Source organism: Chaetura pelagica, unplaced genomic scaffold, assembly GCF_000747805.2.
Source record: "Chaetura pelagica isolate M959 unplaced genomic scaffold, ChaPel_1.0 scaffold36, whole genome shotgun sequence".
Lineage (NCBI taxonomy): Eukaryota > Metazoa > Chordata > Aves > Apodiformes > Apodidae > Chaetura > Chaetura pelagica.
In genome coordinates, this window is record NW_009953726.1 from 329,114 (window position 1) to 348,835 (window position 19,722).

General features: G+C 43.5%; 1 protein-coding gene across 1 annotated transcript in view; it reads right to left on the minus strand.

Annotated features, from left to right (window-relative positions):
• Window positions 1–14,963: 14,963 nt before the first annotated feature.
• Window positions 14,964–19,722, minus strand: part of JAG2 (jagged 2) — an 80,897-nt gene continuing 76,138 nt past the window's right edge. The window contains exons 25-26 of the mRNA XM_010000690.1: window positions 18,822–18,978; window positions 14,964–15,801 (exon numbers count right to left, since the gene is read on the minus strand). Coding sequence (XP_009998992.1) covers window positions 15,329–15,801; window positions 18,822–18,978 — 630 coding nt within the window. The 3' untranslated portion in view covers window positions 14,964–15,328. The remainder of the gene's footprint in view (window positions 15,802–18,821; window positions 18,979–19,722) is intronic.

Here is a 19,722-nt window from a genome sequence, read left to right on the forward strand (position 1 = left end):
AGTGAGATAAGCACAACTTTTGAGGCCTGCTTTGGGATGGAGGGAAGGAGGAAGGTCTGCTCTTCACACCACAGGTTCAGTGCAGAGGGAAGGGTGCATGGGAGGCTTCCCTTGACTACTGAGCTAAAAAAAATATTTTGGGAAGGAAACCTCTTTTTATAGTGAGCAGCTCTAGCAGTCGAGATCCTACATCCTGAACTTTCTCACCCCGGTCTTCTCTCAGAGCTTTGAGGCCTAAAGCATTGACAGAACTTGGCATAAATAGTCCAGCTTTTAGAATGTGGCTTATTTTTCCTCCAACATTTGGGTGAAAAATTGATGTTTTTCTCCTTTTCCTTTTGAAGGGCGTTTGAAAAGCCCCTATGCTAATGCCTTCAGCTGGCTTCTCTTTCAGTGTTTGGGTCAAGACCTCTCCTTAAGTCCTTAAGCATGTGATGAACTCAGAACACCACTGATTGCTCCCCACAGCACTATCATCAGACCTGTCTGGGCTGGTCAGGGTTTCCATCTGGGATGCCACCCTCATGTCCACTGCATCACCAGGCCCTGAGTTATTTCTCTACCCCCATGTTGTTGTTTCATCATCTTTATCAAGTCGTGCCATCTCTGAACAGCACTTGGGTATTTTGTCAGGTTTTGCATCAATAACAACCTCTTTTTCCATCATTTGAAATCCATTGTTTGTTCTTTATTCACTTCCTTCTGCTGATTTAATCTGCTGCAGAAATGAGCCATTGCGCGGTGGCTCCTCTGAGTTTCTGGAGGAGCTGTGCACTCAGGGAAGGTGCAGAGATGTCCCCCACTCTCCCACAGAAACCTGCTGCTGGGAAGACCTCAGTCATAGGGGGTTCTTCAATTAAACTCATCCTAAAGCATCTGCTTGGGTCATAGGTCCTTTTTAAGAAAAATTAAACATCCCCAGTTTTGGAGATTGTGGGAGATCAAGTTTCTGATGCTGAATGCCAGGTACATACATTATCCATCAGGGATGCAAAATGCACAGCAGCAATACAAGGAGAGGGGAGGAGGGCAGACCTCAGAGGAAGTCTCTTTAGAAACTGTCTCTCAATTTTAGCAAAGAGGCCTGAGAGGCAGCCTGATATACATGCTTTGAAGGGGTGAAAATATTCAGTGCTGCTGGGATTTTTAACATTTCCAAAGGCAGAGGTGGTTTTAGAGTTAAGGACAAGCACATTTGAACCAGAAAGAAAGCACAGGATTGAACAATGATGGTGAGCAGTTACTGGGACAAAGAGAAAGAAACACTCCACCCCCCAGTGTCAGCAGGGCAATGTGGGCTTTAGAAAGACAAGCTACTGAGCTCGACCAATTGGGGTGAAGTGATCCAGGTAAATCCAGATTTAGCAGTTCCTTCTGGCCATAAAAGCTGCGACCCTGCTGGTTTTCATGGTTTACAGGTGGGAAAGGGCTGAATCTGGTAAACTCAAATATAAATGTCATGTGGTATATTTATACAAACCAGCACAGTGCTCTCCTGGTAGGGGAGCAGCCCCGGCCCCGTGGGGCAGCAGGTCTGGGATAGGGTCATCCTTGGGAGGGTGGCTGGAAGCCTGAGGTTGTGGTGATGTTGGTGTCCCAGACCTGCTTCTCTGCTCCCAGGGAAGCTCAGAGGCAGAGAGGAAGGGTTTTGTGCACCCAGAAATATACTTCTAAGAGGCACAGCATCCTGCAGTGCCTGGACAGGAGTGTAACACAGAGCTGTGTGCTGTTTCTGAAGATGGCAGATAAACAGCACCTGCTGTGATGTGGCCAGATCTGATGATGGTCTGCTTCATCCCACACTCATCTGAATGCAATGCTCTGAAAACCCAGAGACCCCAAAGCTTTGCCAGCCAACTGCACTAGCCCTGGCCTTCAGATCTCACATTAGTGAAAAAACAGATGGGTTAAAACACTACAAGAAATATAAGCTTTGTAACTCTCCCAGTTCACTCTCCCAAACCCAGTTTGGTTCCAGAGGGTTGTTCTTGCCAGACAGAGGACAATTTCCAGGTTTTGCCTGGAAGACAGCTTTACCTCTTGTGCAGAAGCCACTGGCACCAGCCCTCCCTTCACCCTCAGGGCATGCACAGAGGTAACCAGAAACACTATCCCAAGCCCAAACCTGAGCTTGGGCACTATTTTTTAATGGAATAATAGAATCATAGAATGGTTTGGGTTGGAAAGGACCTTAAAGATCATCTAGATCCAACTCCTCCTGACATGGGCAAGGACACCTCCCAGTAGACCAGGTTGTTTCAAGCCCCATCCAACCTGGCCTTGAACACTTCCAGGGAGGGGGCATCCACAATTTTCCTGGACAACCCTTTTGTAAGATTCATGGTATTAACCAGGCCTCCTATGACAGGAGTATGTAGGGTAACATGGGGAGCAGCATGAAACCCACTAGGGAGAGTAACCAGAGCAGCAGCATTGCTATGGCAATGGAGATAACGAGCAGCCCTCACACTGCAGCTGATGAGTGACATGTTTTCTGGCCCTTTCAATGCCTTGAAGTGTTTGCCTTCTTGACTCAAACTACAAGTAGCACAACTTTAAAACAACTAATGTCTCTTTGGAGAAAAAAAATAATATTTAAAAAGCAGCCATTTTTCCTTCTATTTTAAGTCTCACTTCACCACAATAGCTCCAATATTTCACTCCTGACTCAAAGGCAAAGTCCGAGGGAGCCGGATATGCTGTAGGGTATCTCTCTTGCCACACCATTCGTGTTATTTTCAAGTTCCTCTCTCCCGGGTTGATCTTGGCAGCAGATCACAGCCCTGCACAGCACAATGTAAACCAGAGCCATTGTTACTCCATCTCCCGCTCCTCATCGCTGCAACAACATTTCCCCACACGCCTCCCAGCAAATTGTTGCCATGTCCCATCCCACTTCCCCCTCCCCTTTCCAAAATCCATTAGGCTGCTGCAGTTCAGCTATTCATCTAGCCCCCTCAGGGGCACCAAAATAAAAGTTTCCCTTGTTGGCTGATGTGGGGCAGGGCTTTGAGGAAGGGGTGACAGCCCTGAGCGACCATGTCATGGGCACCCAGGGGGCAGAGAAGGGTGCTAGGGAAGCAGGCAGATATTGAAATGGCCTTAAATCTCTTCATCCCCTTCCACCACCTGGAGAAGGCACTGAGGTGGGTCTGGTGGAGAACTGGGGAGCTGAGCTCTTTGTGGAGTCAGCCTCTCAAGCTGCACGCTGGGGTTTGGATTGACATGGGCAGGGGCAGGTTTCGCTGATGGCACCAGAACTGTGGATGAATTGTGATAGCAACAGAGAGCTTAAAACCTCAGTCTTCATCAATAGGAACTGGTCAATGGGAGCAGACACAGTCTACTGAGGCCGTTGCTTAGAAATTCATGGCTAACAAGGCCCTGAAATACATAAATAGTATGTATACGTGTACACGTGTGGGCTCACTCCTTCAATAACACAAAGCCAAAGAACACTGCCCAGCACCATGATGGTGCAGAATCTCATCTGACCCACCTCAGTTCTCATGGGTGCAGGTTACCCTGGCCCCAGCAGCTGCAGCAGAAGGATGCTCAGCCAGCAAAGCCAGCCCCATCCCTGCAGAAATCCTCACAGCCACGCTCTGCCCAGGCTGGTGGTGGATGGTACCCAAGATGGGCTGGGAGCAGCGATAAAAGTGACTTCTGTGGGAGTTCACCGCCAACTTCAGTGAAACAGGATCAGGTCTTCTGTCACTTGGCAACCCTCTTTATCGACGTGAACTTGTATCTCTCTCTGCTGCTGTTTTTCCAAGGGCTATTCATGGTTCAAAGCTGTAGACAATACCATTCCTTTCTTCACTCACCGCCACCTAGTTATCTCTGGCAGAGTGTGACTCTGGAGAGAAGCAATTTGAGAGAGGAAATACATTGGAGATGGAAATAGCATGGAAGATACAAGGACTTGACTTTCTTGTTTCTATCTTACTCAAGATTATGTTTCCTGACTGCAGCCCTGAAGTCATTCAAGTTGCTAAAAAAATTATGAAAGGAATAATGAAAAAAAATTTTGTGCACATTTGCAGAAAATCAAGAATGATTCTGTTAACTTCCATGGTGTGGAAGTGGGAAACAGGGGTTAGCACTTGACCCTTGGCTAAAGCTTGAAATACAGGGTAGGTCCAGGGGCATGGAAGAAAGAAATGCCATGTCCCAGTCAGATACCAACGTGGGAACATTTCTGTCAGCATGCCAGTTTATAACCCATTAGAAAACCCATCCAGGTCTCTGCAAACATTCATTATCATAAAAATTCAGTAGGCGGACAGAAAATTATTTAAATGGAAAATTTTCCAAATAAGACTGTGGCAGGACAGGCTTAGTTGGGAGAAATGACTGATAAACCCAAAACCATATATGTCAAACCTTGGCTGTGCTTCCCTTCCCTGGTAGCCTGTTGGATCAGTTCGCCAGTAGGGCAAGGAAGTTTGTCATCTGATCCTGGGCTCAGACCGAGTTTCCAAAGTTTACACTGGAAATTGGCTGAGAAGCTCTCACAAGTTTCATTGATGGAAAGGTGAAACGAAAAAAGTGGACACAAACACAAGACAATTTTGGGCTTTGCAATCTCGACAAAACATTTCTTGAAAGGCTGAGGTTATCCTGCTTGGCTAAATGTGATCTGATTGATTTGATTTCCTGAAAGGTGCAAACATAGACATCAGTTGATAAGTTTGTAATGAATAACCAAAAGAACATTAAAAAAACCCCAAAACCAACCAACCAAAAGAAAAAAAACAGAATAGAAAGAAAATGACAGGAAAGTTGTAAAAACAGTGACCCTGAGAAACAACAAAAAAATTCCAATCCAATTTCTCCTCACTTAGCTGACCTGCTACAATTAAGGCTAAAAGGTCACCAAAGCCCCACTGGGAGGGTGCAGTGGCTCTGCTTGGAGGGGTGACTGAGGCTGCAGGGGGCTCAGGGCAGCTCCCCATGGGGCAGAGCTCCTGCTGCTACCCCAGCACCTGGGACTCCTGACATCAACCAGGACTTGTGTCTGCAAAGTGGTTCTGGGGACATGAGCTTATCCCCTTGGTACTTCTGGGGCCAGTTTTCAGAAAGTGTCACCAAGAGAGTGACTTGGACAAGATCCTGAGCTGCCAAAATGCCCCAATTCAGCTTGATCACAAAGTTTTTCCTGCCTGATCTCGAGTGGATTTGCAGACAGGGAAATGTATGAGAAATAAACAGCAACAGTTACATAAACACTTGCAGGCCTCTGGCTATCCTGGCAGAAAAAAGAGAAAAGAAAGAAAAAGAAACAAGAAAGGAAAAAGAAACCCTACAGCAAATATTAGCAACAGATTTTTAACAGGTGGAGGAATTATTGTATGTATCTAGGAAAGAAAACAAAACAGGCACTCCTAAATCACCAGTGCTGATTTAAACATGAGCTTTTAAATACAGTGTGTGAGCAGCAAATGAGTTCTAATTGAGGAAAGCTTGTACACAAACAACAGCTTTCATCTGCAGCATCACATGCAGCCCAGGCTTTGTGCTGGGGGCTGGACAGGGCTGCCCCAGCACGGGCTCTGATCTCTTTCATGAATTGCAAGGCAGATGCATCCTGGAGCAAGGAGGAACAGTAAGCCTGGAGTCTCACTTCTCAGAGCCTGGATGAGCAGAGGGAGCAGTGTTAGGGCAGCGAACCAGGAACACACGAGGATCCCACTGCTCCATCACATCCAGGTGCTGCAGAGCAGCAGAGCGAGGTCGGGAGGCAGGCTTGAGGCAGTCACCTGCCACGAGAGTCACTTCTTAAAACCACCTTTGAGAGATGTCATTTGGCTTGAACAGAGTGGAGGGCCCTTTCCAGTGTCCGTGTGGGCATCTGATCCTCTCCATATTCTCTTTTAATCTCCTGCTCTGGATAAAGACTTGCCTCAGTATCCAACATCTACTGAGAAGTATCTGAGGAACAATTTGGGGAAGTGGGAGTAGCAGAAAGGAGGGAATGTGGCTGGAAGCAAGTCTCTGAGAGACAGTTGGGGTCGTGCTTGGGGAAGAAAGGTCTGTTGCAGCAAAGCATGCAAAGTTAGTGCTCAGGCTGTGATGCAAGAGCAAGGGAGATACAGCATGTTGGGAAACATCTCAGCAGTGCAGACTCAATCAGGCTGAAAACACACAGAGCAAGCGAAGGAAGTAACCTTGAATGTCTGCTGGTATTCTTCTCTGGAAAGCAACAGCAGGATATGACAAAGGGTCAGAAACATGGTCATAGTTGCCAGTGCTTACCTAGATACATAAATTACCTGCCCTGGAAAGGAGTGTGAAAGGGAGAAGTGTTTATGCCCAGCTCCAGACCAGGTCTCCTTAAAAGGCAAGTGCTGGCTGGGCTGGCAGCAGTGCCCGTGGAGCTGTCGCAGGCAGCTGGAGGCTTTGACAGGGTTAGAGCTCAGTGTTTCCACCAGGGCTGCAGGGGACAGGCCGTGAAAAACACTTCTCTTGCAGGAGAGGGGGAACTGCAGCGGCAGAGCTGTGGCTGCACCAGGCAGCTGCTGCTAGGGAAAAGCAGTCCCCCTTATTTCAGTTTTCATTACCAGAAATTTTAATCACTCTCTGCTCCAATAAATGATTAATTGCTCAGATGAGCTGAACCAGAAACCGGCAAATCAAAGCCACCCTTGTTTTGAAAACACTTTGCCCACAAACCCCAGCTTAGTACCCAACCCCACAGCAGGAGAAACACAAACCCAAGCAGAATATAGCACCCGCAGCTCCCAACCCAAGGAGCCAAATTTAGGCATGTAGATAGAGCAGCTTAACCCTGAGGATTGCTGGGACCCATATAGACCACCAGAGTCAATGGAGGCAGCAGGTGCTTGGAAACACTGCAAATCAAAGCGCTCAGTTAGGGCACTAAATATAGAGCAAATTTTAAACACCCGGGCTGGAAAATGCTGGCCATGTAGTCCCTCTGCTGCATTTCCCTGCGGGTCCTGCACACCCAGGCTGCTGCCACACGATGCCCGTAGAAGGTGCTGGGTCTCTGCTCCCACCACCACTGCTCATTAACAGGTTTTTATCCATGGTGACACAGTGCAAAGTAGGTTCTCCTCCTCACTTTTTTAGAGGATATTGCTGCACTTGAGATAACCCCGCTGGTTTATCAGCACTGACAGCGATGTCAGCAGGCTGTCAGAACACCTCCCTGCTGGCTTCCTGCATCCCTGGCACCTCGGAGCTGGGCCTGAGGGTTGTCCTCATGCCACTGTGCCAGGGACCTTTGCCAGGCTGAGGTTTGCACCCAGGCACCCCCAGAAGCCCACCAGGGTTCACGAAGCCAATGCAGCACCCTCATGTTTCCCAGCACAGGCCCAAGGATGTCATGAGTGAGCAGAGCTCTTTGATGCCATTCTTTTATTATTATTTTTTTGGCTGTAAATTTATTTAAAAAAAATATCTGAGTGGGGTAGAGAAACAGAGAGGAGAGCCTGCTGACCCATACTCACCTTTTAACTTGCCCAAACCTTCAGCTTCAACAATGCTTTATTTTGCCTCCTTTTGAGAAGCTACTACGCTCACCATTTCCATTTACTTTTGGGAAGTGGAGATTAGAAAACGCTGCAGCAGCTGAACCTTCAGTGCCCTGCAGGGGAGCCAGCCCTGCCTCAGGGAGTTTCAGCCCCATGGAAGGCAGGCCAGGTCCAGGTTGTCACCTTGGCTGGAGAAAGGTCTGGCTTGCACATCTCCTCTGCAGGCTTACTTGGGGTTTCAGCACTGAATGGCCCTTTCTCACGCCCCTTTACACCTCCTTGGAAGTAACACACAGAGGATCTTGGAGTGTAGCCCAGTCATGCAGACATACTTCAGTGAAGGGACCACCAAAGAGGGAAGAACTAGATAAGCCACATGGCAAGAGGAGAAAGAGATACAAATGGTCCCAGAATCCATAATCCACGGAGAGATCGTGTCCTGGGACAACATCTAACAAGAGTACAAAGGGAGGGACACCCTCCCCCACCTTCCCAACAGCTATCATATATGATTTATAAATGATGTAACACTTATAACTTTATATAAATCCACAGCTCCTAAATACACAAAACTAACATTGAGTCATTTCTGAATGGAAGTCTGTATGTTGCTGTTTTTTCTAGCACTGGTAGGTACCAGGACCTCAAATAACCCTGCCAGAGTATTTCCTCTGGTCCTAAAACGAGCTGTCTGCAGCAGTTCTTAGACATGGTCCAGCTTTTATTAACAGGCATCCCAGTGATGAACAGGAACTGCTGCTCTCTGCCAGATGATGATGTGGAGAAGCAACCCAGGCTGCTCTCCTCCTGTCTGCCCAGGGCTGGCACAGGACAATGACCACCAGTCACCCAAACCTTATTCCTTCTCCTCTTCCTCCTCCCTGTTGAGTGCTGGTGTCACAGCACTAAAATTTTGGCTTGGAAAGTGCTGTGAATACCCTGCTTTTGTGAATGCCTGTGCCTGCTCTGCCTTGTTGCACAGCAATTCAGCAGCAGAGAAATCAAAGAGGGATGAACCAAAGTGTTGTAGCACCTCCCTGACACTCAGCTCTGGATCTTATTGATGTAGCGTTCCCCAACATACTGTCTTCTTCCATGGCCAATGGTGCTCATGTCCTCTTCAGTCTCCTCCTTGATGGAGTAGCTGCAGGGTTAGTTCTTCTCCTAGCTTTGTGTGCACGACTCCTGGACATTGGCATATTCCCTCTCCCAAACAAATGGGATCACAATACTCAGGCCTAGTGACCCCCTCACCCCATTTCCCCGTGCTGCTCCTTGCAGACAGTCACAGGAAGACTGAGCTTCTCCAAGGACCCTGGCACTCAGCAGAGGGCTTCAGCCAGCTTTGTCCCATGGCTCTAAGAAGAACCAGGTACATGCAAAGCCAAAACATGGAGCAACTGTCTCCACTTCCTCATCAGTCTTGAAGCCTGCAGGGGTCAAAAAGTGATCAGGCCACCAGGGACTGCCAAGAAAGGATTTGAATGAAGCAGAGAACAGTGTTGGTCTGTGTGGGGTGCCCACACATCAGATGCTCTTCCGTTTGCTCATCCCGAGTCAGAAGTGGCAGAGAAACATTTGGAAGGGCACAGAGTTCATAGAGGAAGAACAGCTGGAGAAATGACACAGCATCACTGCAAGCAGAGATGGAAGAAACTGGAACTCAGAATCCCAAGACATCGGCAGAGACTGGTGTCTGCACTGTAAATCCCAAACATTGTGGAGATAGTGAAGAAGGAACAACTGCTTGTTGTATTCACACCACCTTATCAAGGAACAGATTGACAACAAGCAGAAGGAAGCACTTTTCCACCCAATTCATATTGCAGTTGGGGAACTCATTGCCACAGGACATTGTGGAGGCCTAAAACATAAAACAGGCTCTTATGATGTCATGGAGAAAAGGTGCCTGTCTGGCTCAGGAAGCCCCTGAACTACAGATTCACCAAAACTGGATGGAGAAGTGCTCATGCTGCAGTTTGCTGCTTTGTGGCCCTTTCTCTAAGCATCTTCCACTGGCCACCACAGGACACTGCATACTAGACTAAATGGACCTTTGATCTGCACCAGTATAACAGTTGGCTGAATCAACTACCACCCACAGGCAGGGCTTTGTTAATTAGTAGGTGGGGTCATGCCCAGAGTGATGCCTCCAGGCAGATGGCCAACCCTTCAAAGGGCCCTACGTTTGCCGCTGCCACAGCAGTTTCCAAACCTGCTCCACAGCTCCCTGCTCAACCTTCTTTCATACGCAGCCTATCGACCCAGCAAATCTGCCGCAGAGTGAAGGCCCCTCCAACCCAAGCCTCCCTCAGATGGGTGGGAGAACAGCTAGGATCAGCAGCTGAGAAAGATCTACAAGTTCAGAAGTCTTTCGCTACCAAACAGGCCTGAATTTGCTTGGTTTTGTGGGTTTTTTGGACAGAACACTTGGAAGCAATAGTGTCTCTTGGGAACCCATAGTGTGACTCACTAGTCATGGTCTTGCGTCGTTACAGGATTGTCACATTTACACCTGCAAAGTGACCCTTCTGCCTTAACCACCACTGAAAAATATAAAAAATCTTTGATTTTTATAAAAGTACAAATTCTTTGTGTCTGGTCATAAAGAGTACTATGAATGGAGTATCAATAAAATGAACAAAAGCATAACACCTCTGAAACACTGCCTGTTTAAAGTTTCCATGTTTGCTTGTTTGGGTTTGTTTTTTTTTCCCATCTAGAAACATTTGAAGCAGCTTTGTTACTAGAGAAAGAAATTAACTAAAATTCCTCCTCTGAGTGTCTAAAGATCAGGTGATTTTTCACTTCTTTCATAAAGTCCTGGTGAAGCACTCTTGGAGAAGGATGTGCTCCAGCTGCAGAGCTGCAGAACAAGGTAGAGGTATGAACTGTGGAACTTGTCTGCAAGAATTGATCAGTCTTTGTGAAGTTACATGCCTTGTGCAAAGCGTGCCAATTCTTTGCAGATCATCTGGATTGTTAATTTTGAGGACCATTTTTGTTTTTCCTCTTCAATAGTAGGAGAGTTGGATCCCAGTCCAGCTTCACTGTGAAGACTGACTTGGTGCTATGAATACCAGGCTGTACAATGGCTGTTTCTTCTTCCTCTGGAAGTCATATACAGAGATTCCCATAAACCACCCAGAATTTACTGGATTTTGCAAGGGGAAAAGTAACCCAATGAACCAGGAAACTTAGTGATGCCTGCTTAAAAAAAAAAAGGCATTCTATTTAAGACTACTACCTATGATACTAATTTATAAACTTTTGATTTGAAGCAGATATTTACAACCAAGTAATTGAAGAGGGACTTTTGCCCTTAGTCTAAGTCCCGTGGTGCTGAAAAACAAAATCATTTGTACCGAGAACAAAAGCAAAGGGTTTCATTTATCCATACAGAAACGTTGCATGCATGAGAATGGCTGCTGCAGGGATGAACACGGGAAGGATTTAGTCATATCTCATTCCCAAGGGAACTTTTTGTTCCTTTACTGCTATAGAAGCCCATTCTTTATTCCACCATCTGTGATTAAATAAGCACAAGAGGCTAGTTAGGGATTGCTTTGCCACATTGAACAGAACAAGTGTGAGATTCACAATTTTTCCAAAGCAAGATTTCTACCAAAAGTGACTGAAATGCAGATTTATTGTTGAGAAGGGGGAGAAATCAATGCCAGCTTCTACCCTCCTTGCTCACAGTCAGATGATCTAGCTATGACCTTTGGAGGGCTAACAGAAGGGATGCTTGAACTCTTCTTCAGGCTCATTCTTTCCCTGTTAAATCTGAACAACTATGATAGCCCATCAAGTGCATTGACATGGAGCGATCACGTGTAGCTGAACTGAACCAACCCAAATTCCTGTGCAAGTTAATCCCATGTTACCCCAATCCCTCATTGGCCAAGATACCTCCCAATTAGCACTGAAACTAGCATCCTCTGCAGCTTTCAAGGCAGTGGCTAAAACGCATGTCAAATTTTAGGTTGTTCCTGGAGAGCAGTATTGGGCAGCACCTATTCATTTTTGCTGTATGAACCAACTTCCCATCCAAGCAGTTGGTTATCAAGAAGGAGTCATTATATGATGAATAAACCTCACAAAAGCAAAGAAGAAAAATTGCTCTGGAACTACCCATTGCTTAGAAAAAGACTCAAGGAAAAGTCCTCTTCCTAATATTTCTAATTACATAGTTACTGGAAGAGATACAATTCTGGAAGCAGCCTAACCCTTGGCAGTTACGCACCAGCAAGAAGCAGAGATGTAAGAGTTCAACATTTCATATAAAAATACGTTAAAAGGAAACAAAACTAATGATAAAGTTGATGTGGAGCAAGCAGAGAAGACATGCAATTAATTTAAGAGTAACACAGAAATAAAATTGGCATGAAACATATCAAGGTTAAACCATGCAAGTCAAAAAGTTTATTTTTTGTTTATCCTCTTCTTTCCATCATCTGGTTTCACGTATCTCAGCCTATGTAACTTGTCCTTGGCCAACACATGATGGTGGCATAGAATAATGGTTTCTAGCAGGCAAACATCACTACTAAGATGAATGCCTGTCCATGCTGGTTTTGTGAATCCACAGAGGAACAACTCCTGGACACAGAATCAGCCATTAGGGAAGGCTCTGAGCCTTTGCTTGGAAGAGTGGGTGACGACCACTGTTGTGACCCCATTACTTCAGATACTGTTTCAATAAAATAAAGAACAACAAGCACCTTCAGGAGCTGTGAGCCAACTCACTGCTGCACAACAGAACAGCAGCAGCCTTTTTCTGTAAGTGTATAAAAATCTATTACTTCTCCTTTTGCCTACAGCAGCAACACCTACTACATTTATTTGTGTTTATGTAAACCATCCAACCAGGAGCCTTCACTCAGCTATTTTAAGTACACGGTGAGGATCAGAAATTGCTCTCTGCAGCAGGTACTCACAAATACTGCAGCATCAGAGAGCAGTGCATCTTACAAAAAGCCATTTTTCAAACCTGGCACTGCCCTGAATGGTTATAGCATTGATCCCACCATTGCTGAGGAGTGGCTAATGGCAGCCACTAAGTTTTCCCAAGGCACCATAGGGTAGATTTAGAAAGTCAGCATTGAAAACAGTGTTGGTTCCCTGCCTCAGCTTTGGATTTTTCCTCCCCCATCAGCCTTTCTTCAAGGATAGGAGACATTTTTGAAAAGGGGAAACCAAAGTAACAATTTGATTTTAAGAACTGACTTGGCAGCTCTCACTTATCAACATAAAGACAAACCAATACTCCAAGAACAATATTAACAAAGTAATTTAATGATAACAGGAATAAAAAGAAAAAAAAATCTGCTTTGGAGGTTGAGGGCTACTAGGAAATCTCAATTTTTATATTCCATGTTATTTTATGAGTTCCATTTTCACTACAGCCTATATTCCACAGAAAAGCCATTCAAGTCACACTAAGAAACAAGGATAGACCTACATACAAAACTGAAATTCAACTGAAATTGGAGCATGACAAGTAAAAGGTCTGAATGGCTGCAGAACAGAAGAGAAAGGTATTACTTAAAAATCCAGCTCTATTTGGCAAGAATAATACCTCAAGGCCCAGCATGCTCAAACAGCCCTCTCATCACCCAAGGAAGCCAAACAATACTGCTTAGACAAGCCCTTGCTCAGCAGCTGGGAGAAGAGCCATGTCAGAAGCCACGGCAGCAGGGTCAGTGGCAGCTAAACCCAGCCTCTGCACTTTGCAGAGAGGCAGGTACTGAAGGTGTCTGTGCCTCTAGAGCACATCTGGGATAGCAACTCCTGCACACAGGGTCAGTGGTGGGCAGAGGACAACACTGCCACGTTGGCTCAGGAAGTACCAGCACCTGGACACAGGCTGCACCGTGTATTAAAATCTCCTCCTTCCTTTAGGCTCAGCACATCAGGACTCCAAGCCCTCAGAAAGCAAAGACAATCTGAAGTATCTTACACACAATGAGGGAATCATTTTATTAGATTATGGAAGACAGCAGCATTACAGTACAAAAAGTTACAAGAGTAGCAGAAAAAAAAAGTGTTTTTGGTTTAAATACTCAGGATTATACTGGGGAACATGAGAAGGATAGTACCCTTTTCTAAACTAACTCCTAACCAGGTTATCAAAATAAGTTTTGAATATTTAGCACAAGTAAAAAAGTTACAACAAACATCATTATAAAATGCTTTAATAAATAGTTTTTCTGAAAGTTTTTTTCTTTTTTTTAAGAACATGTCAAACAAAAATGTACTAAAACAGAAGATCCTGCAAAGCAAATCCTGCGTTCCTGTATAAAATAACTGGTTTCCAAACATTCCTGTTTATATTGTTCTTGGGCCAGAGTTTATACTCTCAAACATCCTCTCCTCTCACTGGTAGGGTAACTTGGTGTATGTAGTGTTAATGCTTCTTCAGTAATTAAAATAAACTTATTGTTTGCCCAGTTAATAGCAATAATAAAGCCTTTAAAAAAAGAAACAACAAACAACAGCCAATGCATAAGCCTTCCATTACAAGTAACCATGTCTCATGAGGTCCTCCCATCTTCTGAGCTGGCCAGCCTTGATTTTTTTTTTTTCTTTTAGAGTGAGAGATGAATAAAGCACGACAGAAACAAGATTGAGGAAAATATTGTTCCCTTCATTAGGCCTGTATTTAAACGCAAAAAAAAAAGGTAATACCACATGTAATTAACATATTCACAAAAGAGAAGAAAAAAACAATGCCTCACTATGTTGGTACTGTACAGTAGATGCACCCGTTAGTGTTCTTGAGATGGGCTGAACATGGGAATAAACAAACAGTTCTGGATCTATTTACATGTAAGTGGTTATGTTCCTATGTAAATACAAATGACCAACAGATTCCTAACATTGATTGTATTAACATCATTTTTCTAATCTGGACATAATACCAAAAAAAGTCTTAGAAACTGCCATAAAACCTCCTTTTCTGCAACATAAATTAAAAGGAATGACATGTAAAAAAAAAGACCAAAATATTTAAGTTATTAAATCAAATATACAGAGTGATTCATTTAATATGTACATATTTACAAAAAAAGCACTTTCATTATTAGAAAATAAACTGTGTCAGTTGGGGAACCTAGAGTTCTCACAATTTTACTATATTGATATGGCAGTCTTTGACAGTTGCTATAGAAAAAGTTTAATCTCAAGGCACTTGTCACATGCTTCAATACTGCAATTCTAAAGTAATCAAACAGAAACAAAAAGGCCACTTTTAAACCACAGTTGAAAGATCTCTATAATTATTATTTCTTTTGTTCCTATTACAAAGTGTGTAAGGCAAATTTGGAAAAAATCTTACAGAAGCTACGAACGTAACAAGTGCAGTGAGCTGCCATTAATAGAGATTCAAAGTCAAGAAAGCAGTTTAAAGTTCACACAATTTCCTCAACCAGGAGGTTTTAAAGCCACCATTAAATTAGAGCAAGTAATAAAAAGAAATACATTCTGTAAACAGTGTACAGTCTTTTGTAATAAACTTTACACATATTGAAAATACCTCTCCTCTGCCACACAGCGAGTGTATTATAAGTAAACTTTACAAAAATAGCAACTATCAAAGATTACTCATTTTTTTTTCATCTGACAGTCATTGAATAATTTATACAAGGCTAAAGAAACAAAATAAATTTTATTTATTATTATTTTTATTTATTTTTTTTACGCAAAATAAAGAAACTATGAACATTTGACTCCAGATATTTTTTAGTCCTTGATGCAAAAGTGGAGATGTCAACTTTTTCCCTCCCCAGAAAGCGCAGGCACCGTCTGCCCACATTCCAAATACAGGTTTAGTCTCTACTGCCTTCAAAGTTGGATGCATTCACATTTTTTACAGATCTGTTGTCCATTTTGCCTATTTGATGGGATTTCTTTACTGGACTGCTCTCTGATGTGTCAGGTGCCTTCGTGGGCAAAGGCTTTGCGAGTTTGTGAGAGAGGAATTTGTCCATTTCCTCATCTCTTTCCTCCTCTTCATCCTCCTCTTCCTCATACTCTACATACTCCTCTACCGCATCACAAGTTCTTTTTTGAGGAGATATGAAGTTTTTGCATTCGTAGCGAATGTCTTTGTTACTGTAAGATCTGTCTATAGGATTTCTGATGGGATTTAAAGGTGCCCACTGGTTATTGGCACCCTCTTCTCTGGGAGGACGACTTCTCTCTCTCTCTTTTCTCCTCTTCCGAGTCCACCACACGCAGATGATTATACAGGTCAGCCAGACAATGCTAAATACCGCACAAAGAATTGGAACCAAATAATCTAGAGGACAAATGAAAAAAGTATTGAGTTAAGAAAACTAAATATATAGCAATGGACATCTGCAAGAGAAATAGAACTACAGGTAGCTCCCCAATACCGGCCCACGACAAGGTTAGCCCTAGAAAAATTTTTAGGAGAAAGGAAATAAGATGTCAGCACAGCACAGTGTCAGCTGTCTAAACACATCAGTCGATCTAGAAATGCACTTCACTGGATTGAGCCAGAGGTTTTCCCTGCTAAATGGTGAGGAGGGGAAATGCTAGATTTGAGAAGTCTTTTCCCTTCCAACAAACTGGTTATATGAGCAGCATTGCTCTTCTCAAGCACCTAAGCTAAATTGGCCCAGAAAACCTCATAATGATTAAGAAAAAAAAAAAAATCTATTCTTGTAGGAGGCAGATTTAAAGAGTATTGTCATCTTCATTGAATGGTTTGGGTTGGAAGGGACCCTAAAGATCATCTAGATCCAACCCTGTCCCTTTAAGTTGCTCTAGAAGTACTGACACATCTGAAATGTGTCCTGTGTTTAGTATCTCAAAGAAGAGTCCTTTACCATCAAGTCCACAGACATTTATGTATCAACTATCTCCACAACATTCAGGTTAGAGATATGTAACCAAATCAATCATGCTCTCTTTAGGATGCTTGAGGTCTGCTCAGACTCAAACAACCAGAATATTGCCACCAGAAAATTCACTGCTCAATGACTAAGCAACAGGAGTTGAGGCAACCGCTTTTCTCCACATTCCCAATCACAAACCACACTAGTGCTCTCCCAGCCCAGCCACGCAGACCCAGATTATTTCTCTAGGAAATAACTCCTGAAAACTCATGTATGTTTGGACTTCCTGCTCCTCCAAGAGCTTTACTTCTAGGATAGAACAACATTTTTCTGCTCTTCTTGACAAGCAAGAATTCACACATGGTAAGAAGCAGTAAGACATGAGGTGCTCTGCTTTATGCAGACAGCAGGATTGTTCCAAAGCTCTGCACATGAATGCTGTTCATCTACCACTCTAACCTCTGATCCAAACAAATTCCCACTGCAGTTTTAAGACAATCACTTACAAATTAACCTGCATATGCCTGTATGAAAACAACCAACTGCTTCAACACCACAGTCGTCAACTCTCATGTTCAAGTGTCTTCTGAACATATTATGTGGAAGATGACACATTCTCAAACATTTCCTTTGGTTAAAGGGGATGAATAAACTGTGAACATGGTTGGCCTCAAGGGATCCAAAAATTGTATTTTAGCAGTTTGGGGAAGGATTGTAGTCTGGAGTAACTGCTATTCTCCCCTTATTTCTCATAAGCAATCTAATACTAAACCATGAATGAGGAGGAGGAATACTTCAATGAAAAAGGAGCTCTTCATACCAGCTTCTCCAAGATTAGAATACAAAGCTTGCATTCTCATGGCTATCACATCTATTATTTCATCATATGACTGTCAATCCAAGTTTACTTAATAGAAGTAATTATACACTTCTCTCTTATACAGAGAACTGTTTGTATAGAGACTCCACATTTAGAATATTTTTTCTTAAAGCTAGAGGAAGTTGAAGTGTTTAAATAATCATCTCCATCTAGACACTTAAGCATCCCACAGAAATTAGATTCTCAACACAGACACATGGCTTCACACCACATTTTGTAATAGTTTTCCATCTACTTCACCTAATTAAAGGGTAACAATAAAACAAACCAAATCAAAGACCATGAGATTCCAGGTTACAGTTCACTTCCTAACAACTCTAAACTTAAAGAACTAGGGGCCAGTGGTCAATCCTGAACATCCACATTAAAATGGGGAGTCTGGAAACCACTCCCTACCCCCAGTCTGGGTCTCCTAGTCAAAGTCTATCTGCTTCTCTAAGAGAACCTTGGAATCTTACTGAGGTGGGAGGCAAGATAATCCCTGTCCTTTTAAACCTAGCATTAGAACAAAGAGAGGCTGAGGAGGTATGTCAGAATTCTCAGCTCAGTTCTTTATCATCTACACAATATCTGTTTAAGACAAGAACAAAGCCAGTATGCTCCTTCAGGGAAGCTGAGGAAATAGTGTATCTGCCAAGGCTTTAAGAGATGAAAAGCATTCCCTAGAAGGGAAATGCAAGGGAAGGAGAACCATGCAATTTACTAATTGTTTGGACTATGGATGGAAGATCTTTCAAGAAGATTATGTTGGAGAGGACTAGGTGAAAATTGGGAGTGTCTCCTGCCATTGTAAGATTTTCACTCTGAGGCTTAGTCGAACTGGAGCCTTCCAGAGGCCTTTCACAAGACCTTCTATGGTCTCCTCCAGGCAGGAACACAGGCATACAAACTCTTCAACTGCTTATTTTGGCATATCCCTTGGAGAGCAAATATACAGAGACAGAGGTCTCTCCAATCCCATCATGCCCTCATTAAGAGCAATGAACATCACATTTTAAGCCAGCTGCATACTAGTGAGAAACACATGTTGAAAGAGAGAGCAAAGTTTTACAGTATCATGGCCAAGTATTGGACAATAAAAGGCATCTTTAACTCTTGTTAAGGGAAATAATACATAAACACTTCAGAAGAGACATGGTACGACACTGTGTCACCCCCTTCCCTATCACATTTTCAATACCTCACAGCCTCAGCTTCTACACTGCAGCAGCACCAAGGGATAAGGTTGGGTTAAGGTTAACATAAGAGAATCAGAAAGGAATTGAACAATACATAAGAAGAACCCTTGATCTTGTGAAACACATGCTTAGGCTGGAGAATAGGGTTGGAAATTAGAGTAAAAAAAGCAGCAAAGACAGGTGGGGATACTACACTAGATATGAGGATAAGCTTAAACTAGTACACAGGTGCATCTTCTTGTGGCTTTTAAAATAAAGTCACTTTCTCTTCAGCCAGTAATATCAATTAAAGGAACAACCCAACCTACCTTTTCCCCCCAAGATGTAAAGAAGGAGAAGAAACCGACACTAGGGGAACAAAAAATGCTTACACTCATAATATATGCAGTGGGAACCTTACCTGATGATGAATTCCCAACAACTATGGTCTCTACTTTGACTTCAGTTACTGCCAACATAACGGTGCTGTTTTGCCGCTTCGTGATTGCATTTACTATGATATTGGCAGCATTCTGGATCAGACTGTTGTCTTGTTCATCTCGATGTGGGACAAAAGACTAGAGAGTGACAGAGAAAAACACAGTTATTGCAATCACCTAACCACAGAAATTTACTCTTTAAATCCAGCTATGTCTCAAGAGTTCACTAGGTTGAATTTACCCGAGGGTAGTTACAAACTGAAAGATTCCTGCAGCAACTGCATGGCTGGCTCTACCAAACTGCAGATGCAGTGTCAGACTTGGTGGGTCTTGCTTGTCTTATTTTGCTACTTGCTTATCTAGCATACCTCAAATAAAAGGCAGATGACTTCCATGTTACTTACACTGCTGAGCTAAACTTAGTCATAATTTGGAGCACTTCAATACATGTGGATTATCTAGATAGAAGCTTGGACTAGTAACAGTCTGCTCTATTTATACCATATCCTTTGCTTTTTGCATCATGGCTCAGCACGGTCTTTATGGTACTGGTAGAGACAGACAGTCCAGCTTCTTTCTGGAAAAAGACTTTACTATATGTTTTTTATGCAAATACAGAAGTTAATTACTACGAAAATTAACTCTCTACTTGGAAACTAAGTAATATGCAGGCATCAACTGACTGGGCTGTAAATGCCTCTAAAGCAAGTCGTTAGCACAGTAAGGGCAACAATTACTTTCACCTACTCAACTTGCATGTTCTTCCACTTCCCATTCAGCACTTATGTATTCAATGCAAATCCTGAAGCACCTGTACTATAAACGTACAGCAGAAACCTCTTTACAAGAGCCAGTCCAGACACCTGCATCTATATCTCCCCA